Here is a 21997-nt window from a genome sequence, read left to right as displayed (position 1 = left end):
GGCCTCTGCCAGCTCTGGGATTCTTTTTGTTGTATGTTGAGAATAGGTGTTCATCCAGAAATCTCTGACTCTCTCTCCTGAGAGCCCTGTTTCCTGGGAGAAGTGAAGAAGCAAATAAATCAGAACATTTCTACCTCTTGCGGAAGGTGGGAAAATCTGGAAAAGGCACCATCTATGAATGAAGAACTTAGGAGAGAACCTTTATTGTGTTCAAGTTCTGGTCGCTTTAAAGCTGATCTCATTCTCTGTGGCAATGAGTCAGAGGGGGTTGAATTTGTGTGGGTGGCAATTTAAAAATTTCCTCTGAGTAAGGAGAGCGGGGTTTGGCAAGTGGGCTCTTGGTGTTTCTCCTCTCCTCCTACACTGGGACAGCATCGCTCCCAGAGGTGGTGGAGTGAATCATTTCTCCTTTTAATGGCACTTCGGCATCTTCATAGTCCATCCCCAGCCAAGTCTTGCTTAAAACTCATTTGGCAGAACCCTTCAAAAATTATTTTTTGCAAAAGGTTTTCAAGTAGGAGAGGAGTTTGCAGGCTGGAGGGACAAGGGAAGGGTTCTTTCTCATCTTCCCTCTTGGCCAGGAGCATCTCCTCCATTGAGTGCATGCAGTTAATTCAATGGCAAGAGAAAGAAAATTCTGCTGGGGTAATTAATCAAAACTCAGGGCTCATGTGGGCTCTATATCTGCCCTCACTGCACCTCAGGCAGTTCCACTGTCAGTTCATACTGTGCCTCATCCTGCAGAATACAAACTTGGGTGGAGCTTGCCTTTTCACCCTTTGATGGCTCATCTGGAATCCCAGGGGACTGGAAGTGAAATACATTGGCTTAAAATGATGTTCCCCAGATCAGCAACTGGATCCCAGGAGGATCCCCGGGGGCAGTTTTCACCAGGTGGGAAGAGGGATGTGCCTCTCTGCTGTGCTGACCCCTGTGAAGGCAAGCACATGCCTGAGTCACTCACTTACCTTTATTTGTGTGATTTCATGCAATAAATCATGCTTGTCTTTCCCAGGCTCCCTCATGCAATCTGGACACTTTTCCATCCCATTTTAAAGACTGGAGCTGCGCTCCCATCAGCCTGCACTGCCTAGGGACTCATTTTACCTGTTGATAGACATCTGCATTGGCAGCACTCACCCCTGGCAGGTGAAGGTTCTACCTTCTGCCTCGCTGAAAGGTGCAAAAGGGAAAGGACTTGTCCTTTGAGAAACAAAATAGACTCTACTCAGCTTCTTGGAAAGTAATTTCCATTGACAAATAGAAACATTAAAGCAGGTAATTTATTCCTTGAAGAAATCAGTGTATTGAGTAAAATTCCTACTGTTGGTAGGAAGGTGTTTATGGTTAAAATGTTTTGGCTTTATCCTTCCAGCCCATTTTCTGTGAAAGAGAATTCAAATTAATCCCTTCCATATCATCCTCACAAATGTTATTTATGTTTCTGTCTGGCTCAGCTTGGTGGAAAACCACAATTTTAGGTGGTGTCTGGCAAAACAGCCAACAACATGCCTGGGAATCCCCAAAAATCATGAAACTCCATCCTTCCAGGACACAGAAGTTGCCTGGTTTTGGTTATTTATCAGATTGGCTATTCTGGAATAATTACTTTGGTAGGAACATTTGCATTCTAAAAGAAGTGTCTTTTTCTCCTTTATCTTAACATAACCTGAAAGACAATTTCTCCCTACCAGCATTGGGCAACTCCTCACCAAGGCAGTTACACACCATCATGCATAGTAATATTTCCTTCTGGGGCTGGATCTTACGCTGCAAGATTTCCAGGTCTTTGACAGTTCACAGCACCTTCAGTGAAATGATTAAGTCTTGTTTGCTCTCCTTCATAGAGAGAGGGGAAAACTGATGCAGCAGCCCAGCGGTTTACTACAAGAGAACCCAAAAGCATAGAATCACGGAATTATTTAGTTGGAAAAATCTCTGGGATCATCAAGCTCAACCATTCCCCAGCACTGTCAATCCCACCACTAAATGATGTCCCCCAAATGCTGCATCCACACAGCTTTAATTCACTCCAAGGATGGTAAGTCCACTACTGCCCTGGGCAGCTGCACCAGGGCAGGACAGCCCTTCTGGGAAAGAAATGTTTCCTAATATGTTACCAGAACCTCTCCTGGCACAACTTGAGGCCATTTCCTCTTGTCCTAAGCCATCATGTTTGGTTTGTGTGACAGCTGTGCACTCCATCTGTTCCTGCAGATGTGTCCACAGCCTGTTTGGGGTCTCAGGGTGAGGGTTGAGTGAAGAGCAATGATTTCTCCACCCCTTTGAGTTCCTTTGGGCTGTGCCAGGTGATGTCTCGCCCGGTGCCTCATGTAAATACAGGCACAGAACAGATGGAGGAGGTTGCCTGCTCTGATTGAGCACAGAGCTCTGTTGTGGTGCCTGTTGCTATAAACATGCTGGCGATTTGCACAAGTATGTGGCATTGTAAAAGCTCCTGAAAGATTTTATCTGATTGATTTTGGCTCAAAGCCCTTTATTCACACAGATATGCCAGGTAGAAAGACAATACATGTGTATCCATGTGTATATTTTCAGCTTCCTAAAGACCATCAAATTTGAAAGGGAGTAGGTCTGCTTTACTGAAGAGTTGAAGAGAAGGTAACCCAGGAAAAGCCTTTCCTCTTAAAAAAATACAAATTGTAAATGTTGCTTCTCCCTGTATAGATTGTCTGAGAGATCTGTAACAATCTCTTGTTGAGCTATTTTGACTTTAAAATATTAGTTCATAACAAATCTTGAGTTGTCAGAACTAAAGTATTGTACGAAATAGCTTCAAGGTTACATAAACAGAGTAGCTGGGAAACAATTGGGTAACACATGTTCATCCAGACAGCAAAGATGTTTATTTTTTAAAGCAATTTTCCACCTGAATACTGTCCCTCTTTGTTTTGGGAAATATTGATTTAATGGGTTCAAAATACTTTGTGTCATGGAAAGGAGGGTAAATGGCAGAGGAGGGAGGAGAGGAGCTGTTGCAGCAATTGCCAAAGGTGTGTTTAAGGAGGTTTTTAATGAGAAGTAACTGGGGATGGGTGGGAGCTGGGAAGGACAAGGGATATAAATTAGGGTGTGCTCGGACTGGGGTGAAATAATTGGGAAAAATCAAGCAGAGAAGGTAAGTGAGAGACACTAAAGGTAAAAGTAAGGTGAGGAGCTGGAAAGGTCACCTAAAAGGAAATTCTAGGATAGATATGGGTCAAAAGAACGGAACATGAGAATAAATATGAGGGACTGGGAATGGGTTCTGGACTTTGTGCTGGAGAGGGGAATGGATCAGTTCAGCACAGGGGTCCTTTGGAGACAGTGGGTGGAGGAGTGACAAGGAAGAGAAGATTCATCTGCAGTAGTGAGGGAAACCCATTCCCTCTGTCCTGGCTGGATTTAGGACAGTACCTGTGTAAAAGAGAAGGATACAGGGTATCCCTGCAGCTGGATGTTGAAAGGACAGAGTTAGAAGGCTGGTTGTGTCTGACAAGCTTCCAGGGAAGGAAAGTGGTGGGTGAAAATCAGAAGGAGCAAATTGCTATTTGCAATGTGGGATGGAGGAGGCTACACTGGAAGAAGTAGTTGGAGTTTGGGGTGAGAGAGCTCTGCACTTAAAATTGCTGTGCTGGAAGGAGGGACCTGGACTGGAGGTAGAAATAAGAGCAGGAGAGAATGTGAGTGTGAGAACATAGAGCCTGTGGCAGGGAAAGGGGGGAAAGGGGAAGGACAGGGACAAAGAGGAGGACTGTGATGGGACAAAGCTGGTAAGAGGATACCTGGCAAAATTCTCTATTCCTCAAGGCCCTCTGCAATAACCTTCTCTTCTTGAAACAGGAAATCTTACTGCACCAGGGCATATGCCAGAGCAAGCTGCCCCTCTCCCCAGATGTGCATGTTTTCCTGCTAAAGTGACTGCGATCAAAAATAGGAGGTGCCTCTCACAGTGCCCCTTCTCAGCCAAGGCTCCAGCCGCTTTCTTTCTTCATTATTTTTGGGACATTTTTTTCCCTAGCTGCAAATCTGCATTCATTAAATCAATGTCAGCACAGCTTCCTAGATGCTTACAGGACTTGTGTATTCACACTGACCCTAATTCAGCAAAACACTTAAGCACATGTCTGACTTTGAGCAACCGAACAGGGCTCTGAGTAATTAAAGCTAAACATAAATTGGTGTCTTGTTTATTGAGGGCCTACTCAACTAATTAGTTAAACCTTCCATGAAAAGTCACCAAGATCCTTAATGTAGCAATGTTCCACAAACAGCTGCTGTGGGACTCTGCCCAGGTCACATTATCTTGTTTGCAGTTTAGATGCCTGAAATATCTTTTTTTTTCTTTCATGTGTCTGGAGTTTTGTGCTCATGAGTGCTCCCTCCTTTTCCAGTGAGGTACACTAAAGCCACCAAACATTAATTGATTTAAATCCACATGGTACCTACCAGGTAGATGTGGTAAATCACAGTTGTCAGGTAATTAAACACCCATAAATCACATTGGAGCATGTGAACTAAGCATTCAGTGTCAATGCTTTTTAATTAATGTTGTAAAACAATATTTTGGGCATAGATTAGGTGTATGGGGCAGGTAACATATCAAATTATGGCTAATAAAGCATGAGCAGTAGGAATGGCACTAGGAACCAGTAGCCTCTGTGATCTCAAATACCCTAACTGCACCCCTACAAGTGACCCTGCCTTGGAAGGCGGAATGCAAAGTTATTGCAGGGGGATTAAAACTGGGCATTAGACTCTCATTGCTCTTGTAATGCTGGATTAATTAAACAGAAAGCAGAATTATCTGCCCCCACCCCACCTGCTAAAATGTAGCAGCAGGTCATGAGAGATTAGTCTTGGGAGGGAAGGAGAGAGGAAAGGAGGGAAGGAGGGAGGGAAAGGGCGCTGGCTCTGCCCTTTTTTGCAGGGTCGATGTCTATGTTGGTGGTGGGTTTCCCAGCCCTCCCTGGGAGTGGCAGGAGGGGCAGAATGGAAGAAAAAAGGTGATTTATAACATGTAAGGAAAGGGGCAGATTTTGAAAGCAACATGAAGCAGTGGGGTGCTGGTGAGTGAGAGCCTTCACGTGGCCCCAGAAATCCGACCATGACTTGAACTCATCCCAAAGCATGGGGAGGATTCTGCCCATCTGCTCTGGGGAGACCCCTCCTGCAAAGCTGAATTCAGCTCTGCTGACTCCAAACAGCAGGGGGAATGTGGAGCTGCTGGAGCAAGAATTGTCCAGCCTGGAGAAGAGAAAGCTCCAGGGAAAATTTAGAGAGCCCCTTCCAAGGCCTGATGGGGATACAAGAGAGATGGAGACAGACTTTGGACAAGGGACTGGAGGGACAGGACAAGGGGGAATGGCTTCACACTGACAGAGGGCAGGATTAGATGGGATATTGGGGAGAAATTCTTCCCTGTGAGGGTGGTGAGCAGAGGGTGCCCAGAGAAGCTGTGGCTGCCCCATCCCTGGGAGTGTCGGAGGCCAGGTTGGACAGAGCTTGGAGCAGCCTGGGACAGTGCAAGGTGTCCCTCCCCATGGCAGGGGGTGGCACTGGATGAGATTTAAGATCCCTTCCAGTACAAACTGTTCCAGGATTTTGAGTGTGATACTGTGTTCAGAAGGCAAACTCTGGTGCTTTTGAAAATCCTGTGCCTATTTTCCTTCCAGTCTCAGATGGGTCAGTGGCTTGGAACAACTTTCCTGCAGAATGACGGGGTGACCAACCAGGTTCAGTGGCAGTGGACATACTCCAGGGCCCAGATGGCTGTCAGGGATGCCAAGGGTGAAAGTCAAATATTGAATGGCACATCCCAAATCCTGCAAACTCCTTTGTGATGTCCTGTCCAGGTTACAGTAAATCCCCTGATGTGCATAGGGACTTTGGGGTGGATTAATGAGTGGAAAACCTTTCCTTAGTGGGTGTTTGCTGGGGCAAATAGCCTGTGACCATTTATGGTCTAGACATCCCACTTGGTACAGGAATGCTGGGAATCTGGGATAATTTAATTATGTTGCATTTGAGAATTATGGAGCAATCAAGATGAAAAAAAAAAATGGAAACGTCCTTTTAAAATAAAATGAATGCTCAATGTTAACAGCCCCAATTTTTCACCAAAAGCTTCCTTTTTCAAGCAGAAATCCTTATTGATAAGTCAGTGCTTTCTTGATAAAGCCCTTAGCTATAACTTTCTTTAAAGCCACTGGTGTAGAAAAAGCCTCAAATGTTGAAAAAGGATCAAACTGAGCCCTTCAAAATGCTTAACTTTCATATTATGATCTCCTTGTTTTCCCCACAAAAGGAAAAAAATTCATCTCTAAGCCAACTACTCGTTTCCTTCTGTCCAGCTCCAAACTCTCCCATGCTTGAAAAACCTGTTCTCTTCCCACAGAGCATTTTAATTCCATCAGGCCAGCATTTCCCAAAATAATGAACATTTCTAGGGGCTGTTAAGCTGGTCTCCTATTTAAATTTACATCTCTTCATGAGATTTCCTCATCTCTTCTTTCCTCTTCTCACTCAGTCATTTATATTAGAAGTATCCAGATAGTCTTTATAACCCCTTACATACAAATTATCTGTAATTTATTAAGGATTAAGGTTTACCTAAACCCCACTACTTTAGTCACATATCCATTACATCACTCTGAATTTGTCTTAGAAGTGCTTTTTGGCTTGCTGAGCTCCCCGTGGGAGGAAGCTTAAGTTCAGACCAAATTTATCGTGTCCCAAATTCCTGGTGGGAAAGAACCAATGTCGTCACTCAAGATTTCCTGCAGATCCCTGTGATTTAACAGGGCTTAAAGACCACTACTAAAAATTCCCAGGAATTTGTTGTGCAAGTGAAATCCTGACCCAGTGATGTTTGTAGATAAATTCTAGTTGGTGGCTCAGGAGTGGGTTTTGAAGCAATGCACATCCTTTGGAGTCAGGAGGGATGCAATGCTGTTCCAAATTAGAGTGGACTGTTTTGGAAGGGACATGTCCAGGGATCCTGGCTCTGGAACTCTCCTCTTCCCTCCCTTGCAGGGCTTTGGCCCTCCTGCCCTGATCCTCACTCCTTTTCCTCTTCTCTCTTTAAACAGCAGCTCTGGGTCATTGGTTTTCACCCTCATTCCTCAGAGCTGCTCAACCAGTCCTCCCACCTGGGAGGCAAGTGGGAACAAAAAAGTTTTGTGTGTCTTCCAGGGGACTGTCAAAGTCCCATGGCATAAATATTATTTGCCTGAAAGGGAAAAGGACTCTAGAAAAAAAAGGCATATAAATATTTTCTCCTTCCTCTCTTACACTTTATTTTTGTTCCTTGATGTGTTTGTTGTACAAGCCTGGTGTTCACTTACTGCTTGTCTTACCGAGGGGTCTTGAAGTGTTTCCCTCTTTCCTTGACTTTTTTGTTTGCTTATTCTTTCAGTGTCCTTGGATGAGCAAAAGGTGAAAAATCCTCTGGCTTTTGAAATGCTTCTGCAGGCTAGGGTGGACAGATCTTGGAGTAATCTGGTCTAGTAGAAGGTGTCCCTGCCCATGGTAGGGGGTGGAACTGGATGGGCTATAAGGCCCCTTTCAACCCAAACCACTCTCAGGGATGCTTGGGGAGGCTGGCAAAGAGTTTCAGTGTTTCAAGAGCTATTCTCTCAGGTTCACTGCTCACCTTGATTTTGATGCCGCAGCTGGATGTTGTAATTAGGAGGTGTTGATTGAGACATCCTAATATTGAGGACAGATAATACAGGGTTTAGAGAAATAACTTTCAGGTTGTTTCCTGCATTTCCACTGGTCCTTGTGCTGTTCCAGGCACATTTTCTGATTTTTTCCCATGGGCACCAAAGAGTGGAAAGCAATTGTGAGCAATAGCTGGTTTTGTCTTTTCATTCTCTCACCTTCTTGTACATGTGAAGGCTGTCTGCTTCCTCTGTGCTCCTCCTCTGAAGAGGGATTTGCTGATTTGTTTGTTTGGGTTTGTGTTGTCTCAGTGCTTGGCATAGAGAGTCTCTAAAGCTTTATGGGTTCTACAAGAAATACCATAACTCATAGTGCTACTAATGCTTATGTGGCTCCAAGAACTGGGAGAAGAACACCTTTCTGCCTCGAGCTAAGCAATGTTGTAACAAGTTATGGCAAAATCACTGCAGAAATGCAGGTGATTCTGCAGCAGAAATGTCATTCTGGAATCTCTACTCTCATTTGTGTTCTCCTCCATTTTTCTGCTCTTTTCCTGTCTTTTTTTGTCTTGTTTGCTCCACATCCCCTGCCAGCAAAGCAGCAAAATAAATCAGACCTGGTGGTGTTTCCTTTCTCCTCAAGAAGGGATGTTAAACCTCCTGCAAACTGCCAGTTTGACTCAAAGGCAGGAGAACTTGGGGTGCTGCATTTAAACTACCAGAGGGCAGGGTTAGGTGGGATATAGGGGAGAAATTCTTCCCTGTGAGGGTGGGCATACCCTGGCACAGGCTGCCCAGAGAAGCTGTGGCTGGGCCTTCCCCAGAAGTGTCCAAGGCCAGACTGGACAGGGCTTGGAGCAACCTGGGATAATGGAAGGTGTCCCTGCCCAGGGGAGGTGATGAAACTGGATGGGCTTTAGTGTTTCTTCCAAACCAAACCATTCTACAATTCTATGTCACCCCGTAATTGAGGGAAATGCTCAACTACAGGTTGACACTAACCTCCTGTGCAAATCCTCAGGGTGGGTTCAATATCACAACAGAATTTTTTTTTTTTTTTTTTTTTTTTTGTCTCATGAGACAAAACAGCCATTGGGGGCTGCTGGAGGTTGGGCACAACTTGTCCCTTGTGTGTGTCACAGCTCATCTGCACTTTCCAACTTCCATCTGCCATAGGGCTGGACTAAATGTCTCACAGAGCTTAATTGTTCTTCCACAGCATGAAATAATTCACACCCCAGGGCTTCATTGTTCCTGTGCACCAATTTCCCCAATTCACTCCAGGGCTTCCTGTGGATTTTGCGGGCACTGTTCATGGAAACTGAGGAGTGGGGACAGACAGGGCAAGAGGGAGTGACCTTCCCCCTCTCCCTTCCCACTTTCCAAGTCTTTCTCTCTCCAGGCACACATGTCGGGGCAGTTCACACTGATCTAGGTGAGGAGCTGGCAGAACAGAAGCTCAAATCTCAATTACCTTCCTCCTTGTCCGTTAGCACAGGATCCTTATCTCCCTCTGTGTAACTCTCTGTCTTTAATTATACGTAGTGATAATACTTCACACACTAAGTGCATTATTAAGCAATTCCTAAGACAAGTAGCTTTCTGGATCCCAAATTGTGATTAGATATTGGCAATCAAGCTGCCTTCCACTCTTCCTCCTGGGGCTGGCCTGCCAAAGACAGGCTTGTATGAGTAGGTGAGACACAAGACCTGAGTGAGAAGGAGAAATTTAGATAAGAGACTGCTCATGGGTAAAAGGTTTAGTTGGTCACACAGGGCTCCATGAAGCTTGTTCCACAAATTCATGTCTGGATTTGGAGGTTGCCTTGCTGTTCCAGGCTGGCTAGGTGCAGCCAAGTGTCTTCCACAAGTGTTACACATCCTAATCCATCATTTGAGTTGTGGTGGCCATGCAACTCTTGCAGCTCTTAGGTTTTGTGGTTTCCCATGCAACCGCTGCCATGGCAGAAGGATGAGAGAGATGCCTGGCAGCCAGCTTGTGGTGTTGTGTTTGTTGCAGCTTCACACTCTGAAACTGAGGATCAGTAGAAATTAGTTTCTTCCATTTCTTTGCATAGTTTTTGTTCTGTGGTCCTCTGACCATGTCAGTTGAGCTCCTCTGCTCCCTCTCAGTATGTAGAATCCTTGAACAATTAGGGTTAGAAGGGACCCTAAAGACCACCCTGTTCCAAGCCGCCTGCCATGGGCAGGGACTCCTTCCTCTAGAGCAGATTGTTCCAAGCCTCATCTTACTAGTGCTGGGAAGATGAACTGAAGGTTTTGAAACTTGGTGAAGGCTTCATCAGCACAGAATACTTTAGTTTTTCTGCTGGAGGTTTGCCTTGCCTTCCTACTTTACCCTTCCCAAGTATAGTAGGGGAGGGATGAGGGCCAGCAGAGTGTGATCAGGCTGGCAGAGGAGCCCCCTGATATCCAGAAATGGGATGTGACTAGGCTCCATGGTCAGAGCATCTCTTGTGGCAGTCTTCCCTCTTTTGCCAACAACATTTCTTGTGCCATCTCAAGTTATCTCAGTGCAGTTCCCTTATCCAAGTGATCTCCTACCCTGCATGCAGGCATGAGATCTCTGTGCCGCAATGGCTAAGGGATTATGGAGATTGCTCCTAATTCTGCGAAGGAAAATGCTGCTTGTAAGCATAATCGAGAGGGCGGCTTTGGAGCTGATGACTCTAAGCTCATGTTTTAGATGTATCGTGTTTCACCTCTTTCAAGGCATTTAAGAGCTTACCAGAAAAATAAATGTCATTGCTCAATCTGTGGAGTGTCTATAATGCAACTTGCTGTGTCAGTCCCTTCCCTCCAAGACACAGTGGAAACAGATTTATTTTGCTTTCCAGGCCCTCCAGAGGTCACGGCTGTCCCCACCTTCAGTGCTAATGCATATGAATGTATTTGTGTATGCGTGTAAAGTGCACGTGTCCATGTACCTGTTAAGAGCATATTCATCCACTCTCCAGATATTTCTGGTGAAAGAAGTATTTAGTCTTAGCTGTTTCTAGGAAATCATAAATCTTATTTTTGTTATATATGTGCCTCTGTGATTTGCACAAGGACAGACTGGCTCAGTGTAGCTAAACAGTCTGTCGAGCAAGGTTGTCCCCCGATCTTAATATTCAGTCATGATTAGCTCAGTCCTGATACTTGCACTTGAATGTGTAGGAGTAGCTTAAATAACCCCCAATGTCTAGAGCTTTCTGCCTTGAAAGCTCGAACCCTTGTCACATCTGACTATAAAAAAAGGGTAAGAGATTCTGAAAGAGGGTGGGTCTAGTTAGATATAGGGAAGAAATTCTTCCCTGTGAGGGGGGAGAAGCCCTGGCACAGAGAAGCTGTGGCTGCCCCATCCCTGGGAGTGTCCAAGACCAGGTTGGGCTTGGAGAAACCTGGGATAGTGGAAGGTGTCTCTGCCCATGACAGGGAGTGGGACTGGATGAGCTTTAAGATCTCTTCCAACCCATACCACTCCAGGATTCTGTGTACTGAGGCTGTCCAAACTTTAGGGACCTACGTAAATCACTCACAGTGCCTGCAGCTTCAAGTATTAAACAGGGATTCAGGGACAAAAAGGGCCAAACCCCTAAAATTTGATGCTGAATTTGCTACTTGAAGATGATTTACAGATTTGGAAGTGAAGACGTCTCTGGCAAAGATCAGTTATGTCCCTGATAAGGCATTTCTTGCTCTCTTGAGAATTAATTTTAAAGTGGGAGAGCCCTGGTCTGGCCATGTGTTTATCCCACAGTCAAGACCAAGTCCTGCCATGCACCTGAGCTCTGTGCACTCCATGCCCCAGCACCACTCTCTCTGCTCTGTGTCCTGGTGCAGCTTCTCATTACCTCCCTTAATGAAGGAGCCGTTTGCCAGCAAGCAAATCATCAGGTTTCACACCGCACTTCCCTTTGGGAGGATAACATTTGTGAAACAGCAGGGAAGGTGAGAAGACAGACCTCAAAAAGCTATGCTAATGTTCCCTGGAGTGCCAACAATAATACATTTTCTGCCTTAATACCTTGCATTTTGCAAGTGCATTTTGTTGTGCCTCTCACAGCATTCTGCAAACGTTAATTAATTACAGTCTCATTACATCTTTGCAAGATCCATTTATTTATAGATGAAGAACTTTCCATCCCCAAGCACTCTGGAATCTTCCTGAAGACAAACAGCAGGCCTGGAGAGACGAGCTTTGCCATGAAAATGTTGGAAATAAACACGAAGTTGTTCTTGTGAGCAACTTTGGGGGTTTGGAATTCATTTGGGGTTTGATTCCTGCTTCTGCGAACCATGTCAATTGAATTCTGCCGTGGTGTAAATGGACATGCTTTTTTGGAGAGGATGATGATGGGATAGGTACCATTCCCTGTCCAAAGTGATATGCTCTCCTAATGTGCTGTGCACAAATTAGGAGATTCATTTAAACCACAGCTGAAACACCAACATCCTGGACGGCTGTTTCATACCTGGTATGATAGTCTGTGTGAAAACATCCTTTTTGTCTCCATCTCTTGTTTTGCTCTTTGCACTGAAAGGTATTTGGGATGAGAAGAGGCCATTCCTTATTCTGTGCTTGCACAACATAGAAAATAGTTTTGGGTTTGTTTCTCCATGGCACCATTTGCTGCTTTAATCTTCCAGGTTTGAGCAATGAATGTGGGGAATACCAGTTGGAGAAATTTTGGTTGATGGTGAGCAGTAAGGCAGGCAGAGGTAAGAACAGGATTACCTGGGCTGATTTCATGTAATCTCCTTGCCACGTGAGTTTTAATTCCCACGTCAGCAGGGTTTATTGAGTTGCACAGCACAGCTGCATCTGCAAAGTACCCCCCAGCTGTCAGGCTGGGCATCACTACTGACTTTGGGAACAGGTTTAGCACCCTTGGCTTTCCCACAGCACTCAGGTTGCTCTGGAAGTTAGCTGGCCTTGTATTACCCTGATCCCCTCACTGCCCAAGAGTTTGGATCATTACATGGACATATTTCTCCAGGCTCTGAGAAGTGCCTGGAGGGAAAGCAAGCTGGGAGATGCTGGGATAAAGCCAGCAGCACACCTGGGAGCAGGCTTCCAGCCAGTCAGGGTAGTACCCAGGGCTGTCCCAAGGACTGGGCAGAGCTGAGGGTCTGGCCATGCCCTCACCACTCTCACATGCAGTCTGGTTCTTCTCCAGCAACAACAGGCCTCAATGCAGACACCCTGAGAGGCACCATAGAGGAGCAATTAGCTCCTGTGAAATTTTCTACCATTAGGAACAATGGCTGGCTTAGTTCTCATCTGATTGAATTAATGATATTCTAACAAGTGACATTTTTTCCTTTTAAATTCTCTCATTTGGAAGGAATTGCTTGTCGTAAATTACACTTATAAAAATTAGGCTGGTGTTTTGTATTGTTTACAACAAGCACTTCAGGGTTATGGATGTTACTCATTGATTTATAATGTTTAATTCTTCCCCCTTTCTTCCCTCCTCCTTTGAACTGTTCATAAATCAAGCAGCCCTGTCAAACCTGTGTCAACATTTCACTCAGTCTGCAAGTTGCAGGCAAGTTGGGACAGTGGATCTTACAGAGAAGGCTGACTCTTCTCCTTCACTGTCTCTCCCATTTTGGTGAAACAATAAAAAGGTGAGGCTGGCACTTGTCAGTTATTTCTGAGTCACTTTTCATTAGGCCTTTTTCAAACACTCCAGAGAACAATGTTGGAGGCAAGTGATCCAAACAACTCATGTTCCCACTTGTGCACTTGTGGGTTAGGGCAGCAGCTGCTGTGGAATTACACTGGGAGGCTCAACAGGTGTCTGATGGTCCTGGACCAGATCCGGATGATGTCAGGCAGCCTTATCCTGGCAGCCTCCCTTCCCCACCAACCTGGGGTCATCATTTCAAAAGCCTGGGGACGTGGTTGGATCTTTTTGAAGGGTTCTCCAAGAACTGATGGGACTTCCAGGAGTGTCCAAACTTGGGTAGAGTCCCTGGGGATTTGCAGGTGACCCAGAGCTGGTGCCTGGGAAAACCCCAAGAGAAGGAGAATTTAAGGGGCGTCAGTGACCGACACAGAATCTTGGATTGCGATGAGCTGGAAGGGACCTCAGAGAGAATCTAATTCCAACCCCAGCACTGTGGCTCCAACATGAGGGTTTCAACATTGTGCAAGTGGTCTGTGGAGTAAGGGACTGATACTTGAGGGAAATTAATGGAAATTGGGGGCTGAAGGTCCTCTGAGTGCTTCTGGCAGCAACTTGCTTAGTCATAGAATAAATTAGCTGCCTTAGAAAACTGGGAAAAAACCTTCTTTTCCCCAACATGCTGCTAAGGAACAGCAGAGGTCTGGAAAAGAATACCCGAAGATGTGGGTGCATTGTAAAATTCCCTGCATCAGGTCAAAACTGAGCACTTTCAGCCCTCAGGTCAAATATCAGGGAGCTGCTGCGCCTTCAACATTGAACTGTCATTGTGATAATTCACAGTGTCTGACCTCCAAAAGTCAAAAGGTTGGTAGTGATGCTCCACAAAATTCATCCCACAGGATGAACACAGATGTTTCTACTGGGATTGAATGTAAAATGAACAACCGCATCAGCAGGGATGGTTGTCCCCTGTTTCTCCTGCCCATCTGCTCTGTACCGTCATCATCCCTGCTTTGGGAGGAGCAAGGCATCACATCAAGCCTAAAGTGCCTGCTGGATGCTGGTGTGTGTGTGTGGATACCTGGGATAATTCCTGCCCACACAATGCCTACACCAGGCGATTTTACCAGCTGGCCCCTTTGCTAAGCAGTGGGACTCGCCCAGTTGTAATAACAAAAGTAAATAAATACATTTTAATGATCCAATGGTGGTAATTAACAATGCTGAAATACAGATGTCTCCCCAAAGAACTCACAAGGCGGCTCATTGCATAAGCTGCCCCATTATACGGATATGAGTTGATTATTAAAAGAAAACATTTAGCTAATGCAGAACAGGATATTCATCTGCTATTACATAATGGTAATAAGCAACTGGATCCAGGCAGAAATAGTCTTCCAGCCCTTACTGAATGCCAGGTGAAGTGCATTTATTGCTTCCACTGTGAAATTGTCCTCCTTGTTTTTCCAAGAAGAGGAGAGATCTTTCAAGAGATAATAAATAAATAGACTCTAGTTGCTTTAACATGAAGCAAGATGAGTCCTCGGGATTAGTTTGGATTAGTCTGTTGCCAGTGGCATGGAGGTTTGGCACTCAGCCATTTATTCACCTAGAAGACGTACAGCTAATTGGAAAAGCACCTGTGAGGAGATGTAGCTCACCACCTGCACTTTGCTGAAATAAAATGAGCCTACAGAATTGACTACATTACCTATTAATGTTATGAAATCACCCTGAGGCATTATTATTATTATTATTATTATTATTATTATTATTATTATTATTATTATTAATCTCCTCTCCCTCCTCTTCTTCCTGAAACTTTTATGAATCAAACTTTGGTCTCTTGCTGTTTCCTTGGAAGCCCCAGGATTGTGTCACTGTATCAAGACCAGGACCGCTCTGACTGAATTGCTTCTCTCTGCAGAGGAATCCTAGGAAATTAATCCTTCTTAATAGGGAGATGAAATGGCCTGACATTTAATTCCTTTTTGTCATGGGACACAGCTTCCTCCTGGTCTCTATCTTTTTCCCCAAAAGAGTCTGGTGGGAGTGATTTGATTGTCCTGCTGGTTGCTGGGATAACCCAGAGCCTCGTGATGATAAAACAACTTCCTGTTGGCTTTTTTGTTGACCCTGGCCAACAGCACAAGGCGGACTTTGCCCAGACACTGTTGGCAGAAGCTGTTGTGAGCTCAGTGTGGTTGGCTGGTTTTGGGGTGGGCAGGTTCCCTGCCTTGCACTGAGCACATTGGAAAACAGATTGGTCACATATAGGATGTTGTGAACAAGTTTACAAGCTAATACTGCTAGAGTCGTTAAGGTCAATTTGAAATTGTAACAAGTTGTGTTATTTAATTTGTGGTTCCTTAAGTTACCCCTTTCCCTCTTATCCTGTATTTGTATCCCTTTTCTATCCTGAACAAGTTCACAAGTTAATACTGTTAGAGTTGTTAGTGTTAATCTGAAACTGTAACCAGTTGTGTTATTTAAATTGTTGTTAAATCTTTAAGTTACCCCTTTCAGTCTTACTCTGTATTTGTATCCTTTTTCCATCATACTCTGTATTTGTACCCCTTTCCGTCTTGCCCCGGAGTTGTATCCCCTTCCATGGGGAACCACTTCCCATGCTCCCAGAAGGACTTGCACCCAAGCTGAATTTTAATGAGAGTCTGATGGTACTGTATCAACCCTCTCAAAAACAACAAAGCAACACATAAACTGACTTTAACCCAGCAGAACCACACGAGATCACCCACCAGTGACCAGAGCTGGATTCCATTCTGTCACCATAATTTCAATGGCACTCAGCTTAGATGACACTCCTAGACTACAAGCCACCAGTGTCTTCCTAAGGACTCTCATGAGGACAGAAGCCCCAGCTGTGCTGAGAGACAAAGCTGAACTCCTCCTCCTCAGTGTCGTCCTGTGCTCGGGCTCCCCACCCAGAGCTGTTTTTAATAAAGGCCTTCTAAAAGAGCTAGTCTCCTGGCCCTGTTTACTACATAGGAGAACCTGGTGCTATAAATTGCAAAATCTGTGTTTAACAGAGGGCGACAGGCAGGTGGTTACAGGAACTTCCATGCTTAGGACAGCCCTGCTCCTGGCAGTGCCTTTAAAAACCACAGAGGAAAAGCTCTCTTGCTGCATAACTGCAAGGGAAGTGGAGACAGAGATGGGAGCTGGAAAGACTCATGGAGAAGAGCCATCAGAAATTCCTCCTGTTTTATCTTTTCTACCGCCTGGAAACTTTTCCACAAAGTTGAACCAGGCTCAAATCAAACCATCTCAGTGCATCTGCAAAAAACCCCCAAACCAGATGAAGAGTTTCAGGGCATTTCCTTGGGTTTTGCACATCCTGACTAAACAGGAAGGAAAACTGAAGTTCCTGTGGTCAGAGACACCATGCCAAAATGTGGGCCTGGTTTCTGAAAATTCAGAAGCCATGTTTGTTCCCAAGGCAGCCAAAGTGTTTAGCTTTGCTTCAATCATGAAACCTTCATCCTCATGGGCTTCAACTTGACTGAGCAAATCCAGCTGTTCTTTGCCATTTCACATCAGAGGGAGGAAAGTGCCTAATTAAATTCCCTGGTTGTTAATTACTGCATTTCTGTATTGATAATTACTGATGTTACTGCCCAAATTATTGTGTTACTTTTGGCCAAAAATAACCAGTGTCATTTGGAGGGTTGTTTTAAGCTCTTTTAGGCAGTGAAAGAGAGTAAGACATAGAAGCCTCCTGCTCACGGCATGGAGTGTATAGGCAGGCCCGAGGATAGTGAGTTTGGCATGTGAGAGAGGATGCACAGTGGAATTTTAGGTTGAAAACATAGCAAACAGGTCTCAGAAGACACCTGAGCTCTTTGAAACACTGAACTTGTTGAAGTGGCTACAGTGGGTGCCCAGAGAAGGAAATCTGAATTTTTTTGTCACTTGCATTAGGAAAAAAAAAAGTTTTTTCTGTAAATAAATTATTTATCTATAATGAGATCAGCCCTGGCTGTGGAACCCAGTTGACATACTCTTGTCCCATGGGAAGGGATCAAAGTCCCACCTGTTGACTCACTGGCTGGACCAAGAGATGACCTTAGTGAAGCTTTTGAAAGCTCAGAGAAGATCTCCACTGGGGAAGAGGCTCCAAATCCCCCAGGCACCTGGATAAAAGGGTTATTGCCACATAGCCTGAGTCCTAATGCGTAAGGGCTCCTCTGAGATGAATGGTGCTTGGGTGGGCTTGCTGGGGGTCTGCAGGGGATTGCTGTTCACCTCAGTCTTGTGCCCAGCCACTGGCTTGGCTGTGCTGATCGCTCTCCTCTGGACAGGACCATTCCTGGGAAATGCTTGGAGGTGCCCTTCTCCCCAGGCATGTGTGCACGTGGCAAACTCCAGTTTGGACCTGGATTAAAGCATATGCTGCTTCTCATGTCCCTCAGAGTTTGCCTTTTGTGGATTGCACCTAGACATAGTACACAAGGACATCAACAGGATCCCCAGGGGATTTGTCTCCCACAGCTAATCCTATCCCGGATATGTGGGCAGGTCTCAGAACCACAGAATGATTTGGGTTGGAAGGGACCTCAAAGCCCATCTTGTTTCACCCCCTCACTTGGGCAGGAACACCTTCCATTATCCCAGGTGGTTCCAATCCCTGTCCAATCTGACTTTGGACACTTCTAGGGATGGGGCAGCCAGAGCTTCTTTCAGCAACCTGTGAACCACAGCACGAGGTGCTCAGCAGAGGTTCTGTAGAAGGCACCAGTGGCAACTCAAGGTACATCCAGGCAGGAAATCAGAGGTGATTAAGCTTTAGCAGTGTTGAAGTATCAAGGTTCAGTCTGAAGAAGAAGGTGTCAGGGAGATCATAGAGCCTTTTCCAGTGCCTGAAGGGGATCCAAGAGAGCTGGAGAGGGACTTGGGACAAGGACCTCGAGTGTCAGGGCAAGGGGGGATGGCTTCTCAGTGCCAGAGGGCAGAGATAGATGGGATATTGGGAAGGAGTTCTTCCTTGTGAGGAAGGTGAGGCCCTGGCACAGGCTGCCCAGGGAAGCTGTGGCTGCCTCTGGATCCCTGGAAATGTCCTAGGCCAGGTTGGATGGGGCTTGGAGCAACCTGGGGGAGTGAAAGGTGTCCCTGACCATGACAGTGAGTTGAAACAAGAAAATCTTTGAGGTCCCTTCCAACCCAAACCACTCTGGGATTCTAGGATTACCAGCAGGAATGTGGCTGCAGCAAATCTATTCAATCCAGTGTTTTCATCCCATCTCTGGGACAGTGAGGTGCTCTTGGCCAGTGTCCACCTTGCAGCTGACCTGCTAAGTTGCCATGGCTCTTCTCCATCTCCGATACTTGGATCTCACCTGCATCTTGTGGCAGATCCACAGCTACCAGGAACTGACTTACACACACACAGAAGTTCAGCACTTCATACCAGGGAGACTAGAACCAAGCACTGTGGGCTAACTATTCCATAACTCAAGCCCCTGCCATTATTGTGCTAGTTTTTTCTTCCTGAGGCTTTTGTTCTTATTGTTTTAATTGACCTCTGAAAAAAGAACAGCATCAAAACAGGAGCTCAGATTACTAAATTATTACTTTGTTATGCTCAATGAGTGATTATTTTATATGTAGAGAGATATAGGTATGTATAAACTCTTTTTTTTTTTTTCTGCAAAGGGAGCAGTTCAATAAATAATTAATGTTTCCCAATCCTGTAGCTGTTTTTCTTGCTGTAAAAAATTAATTGGTTTTCCATCATCTGTTTCCCTCTGACCTGTAGGTATCTGGCATGGCAGCAGTGCCCCTGCTTAAACATGCTCCTTGTGATCTTTGTCATGCCCATGGTGCAGAATCTGGGGGATAAACAAACTAATCAGAGATGTTCAGGGCACCTCCAGGAAGATTTAGTCATCGTAACACTTTGCACTTCTGCAGCACCCATCCATCTGGGAATAATTAAGCGTCTCAACCCGTGATGAGGTAAATGCTGTGCTCACTGCTGTGGCAGCTGGTAAACAGAGTCACAGAGAGGTTACATGGTTTGCTCCAGACCACACAGAAAGGTAAAATGGTTCTGAGATAGAAAATTCTTTTGCACCACCAGTTTACAAAAAGTAACAGAAATTCAGAGGTGGATAAGGTGAAATGATTAAGAGATCCCAGACAAGCCTGTAATGAATTAAGGGCTAGCTTCTGCTCTCTTGGCTGGTCGTGCACCCATGACCTGACCCGTTGCCTCCTTTCCTTCACTGGGAAACAACCAGGGAGGATACGTGGGCTCTGTGGGAGCGCAGGCCCTGACCCCCTCCTACGGATTATCAGGGTCAGTGTGCTCATGTCACTCAACAAATCCCCCTCACAAGCCCTTGCTTGAACCTGGGGCCTATTTGGGCTTCACATTTGGAGCCCATTGCTGCCAAATTCTCCCACTCTTAGCCCCAATCCTGCACCACAGCAACTTGTGCCAGACCCAGCAGCAGCAAGGAGCTCTGGCAGGAAGGTGGCTTTTACTTATCAATAAGCACATTTCATTTAATTTTTTAGAGAAAAAATGTATTTTGGGAGGAAAAAGGACTTGTTCTCACTGCCTGTCAACAGTTTTTCAATGCTTCAGGGCTGCTTTGGTCCCAGTCTGCTCCCCAAAGCATCTCTGCTCCCAGTTCTTCCTTTGTAAACACCATCATCCCTTTGATTTCTGTATCCTTCAACTTTCAAACTTTTTTAACCCAAATTTTGCAGGTTGGTGAGGGAAATGGGAAGCATTTAAGGTCTCTCAGTGCTGTCTCTGACAGCCCTCAGGTGTTTGCTGCAAGGTGACTTTGAGATGTGTTTTCTCTTACTTTTTCTTTTGGCCATGGGCAGATGCTGAGCATCCCCTTCACCAGGTGGCATTCATAAATCATCCCTGCCCCTCTCCCAATAGCAATGCTTTGCTTGAAGCCTTTGCTTTCCCCTGGAGCATCCCCTGGACTCAGGTCCTGGGAAGGAGGAGAAGGACAACTTGCTGTAACAATGAGCTACTGCCCCCATTTAACAGGGAAAACTGTGGAACTTCAGGGAGAAACTAAGTGCTGGAAAGCTGGAAAATATGACATTTGCACCTAATAGTTCATGTCCTGGCTGCTTTCCATCAGCTGCAGACAGTCTTGGGGTCCAGTGTCTCCCATGTCATAGCTATCTCCATCTCCTGTGTCTTTAAGTGGTCACTGAAACAGCCATCTCTATTGTTGTTTAACCAGTGTCATGGAATTTAAAAATGGGATGAAAGGTGCTATTTCAGGCTCCTGTGGTCTTGCATTAGCTGGTGCTGACACTCCCATTTCTTGTGGGAGACTGGAGGGCTGAGCTTGCTGTGGTGCCTGAGATGAGGAAAGCAGCTCGCTGTGCTTTGCCAGGGGGATTCAGTGGTTGCTTGTGCATGGATTGAGCCAGAAAGAGTTAATTTATGGGGAAACAAGAGCCAGATCAGCCTAGGGGAGCTAACAAGTACAAGCATTTTCCTAATAGGAAGCTTTGTTTAATTACATTTGATGAAGGTTTTGGTGGGAGCCACCACTGCCATTGAGTTTTCTGGAGCAAATTCCTTCCCTTTGATTTGTAATCTGCTCACATCACTACCAGACAGTATTGTGCAAACAGCCCCATGGGCTGTAAAATCAAATGGAAAATGTGGGCTAACATGGCACATGGCACAGCTGAGGTCTGAGCTGAAAGAGCAAGACAGGGAGGGCAGGCAAGTTACAGGTGGGGTTGAGGCTGGTTCAGAGCACAGATATGGTGGCAGAAACACAAACCATTTTGGATTGGAAGGGACCTTAAAGCTCATCACATTCTAACCCTGCCATGGTCAGGGACACCTTTCACTCCCCCAGGTTGCTCCAAGCCCCATCCAACCTGGCCTAGGACATTTCCAGGGATCCAGAGGCAGCCACAGCTTCCCTGGGCAGCCTGTGCCAGGGCCTCACCTTCCTCACAAGGAAGAATTCCTTCCCAATATCCCATCTATCTCTGCCCTCTGGCACTGAGAAGCCATCCCCCCTTGCCCTGGCACTCCAGGTCCATGTCCCAAGTCCCTCTCCAGCTCTCTTGGATCCCCTTCAGGCACTGGAAAAGGCTCTATGATCTCCCTGACACCTTTTCTTCTCCAGGTGAACATCTCCAGCTCTCCCAGCCTGACTCCAGAGCAGAGGAACTCCAGCCCTTGGAGCATCTCCGTGGCCTTTCTGGACTCACTCCCACAGGTCAAAGTCCTTTCCATGCTAGGACCCCAGAGCTGGAGGCAGCTCTGCAGGTGGGGTGTCATAAGGGCAGCAGAGTAGGGGGGAGCCTCTGTCTCACAGGACGAATTCCAGTACAGCCCTCATCTTGCAGCAGGAATGTCAGGGAGATGGATGCCCTTTTACAGATTAAAGAGGGCAAGAGCAGTAACATCACTGGGCACCCGGAGTGGGCCATTCTCCTCCTACAAACAGGGCACTCAGATGACAGAAAACCAGGTTTGGGTCAGAAGGTTATAAATGCTGGAGTTGCTTGGGTCACCAGTTTTCTTGGTGGTATTTCTAGGTATTTCTTGGTCAGCACAAGTCAGACAAGCTAAAAGTTTTTAGCTCAAAAGTGCCCAAATTATTTTTCCCTAAGTACATCGACCTCCCCAAATCACAGATTACTTGGCAATCCAGAGAGCAGGAAGTGGTTAAT

The 21997-nt window shown here is 45.7% G+C and overlaps 1 protein-coding gene and 1 long non-coding RNA gene across 2 annotated transcripts in view; both read left to right on the top strand.

Moving 5' to 3' along the window:
• Positions 1-1822: 1822 nt before the first annotated feature.
• LOC132337988 (transmembrane protein 45B-like) overlaps positions 1823-21997 on the top strand; it is a 48532-nt gene continuing 28357 nt past the window's right edge. Inside the window, exon 1 of the mRNA XM_059867083.1 lies at positions 1823-2041. Within this exon, the coding sequence (XP_059723066.1) occupies positions 2039-2041 (3 nt within the window). The 5' untranslated portion in view covers positions 1823-2038. The remainder of the gene's footprint in view (positions 2042-21997) is intronic.
• On the top strand, positions 2072-16282 carry LOC132338032 (uncharacterized). Its single transcript, XR_009489339.1, has 2 exons — positions 2072-3139; positions 3844-16282. It is a non-coding gene; the product is annotated as an uncharacterized LOC132338032 (long non-coding RNA).

This window comes from Haemorhous mexicanus, chromosome 24 (assembly GCF_027477595.1).
Source record: "Haemorhous mexicanus isolate bHaeMex1 chromosome 24, bHaeMex1.pri, whole genome shotgun sequence".
In the NCBI taxonomy this organism is placed as follows: Eukaryota; Metazoa; Chordata; class Aves; order Passeriformes; family Fringillidae; genus Haemorhous; species Haemorhous mexicanus.
This window is presented reverse-complemented; position numbering and strand designations above follow the sequence as displayed.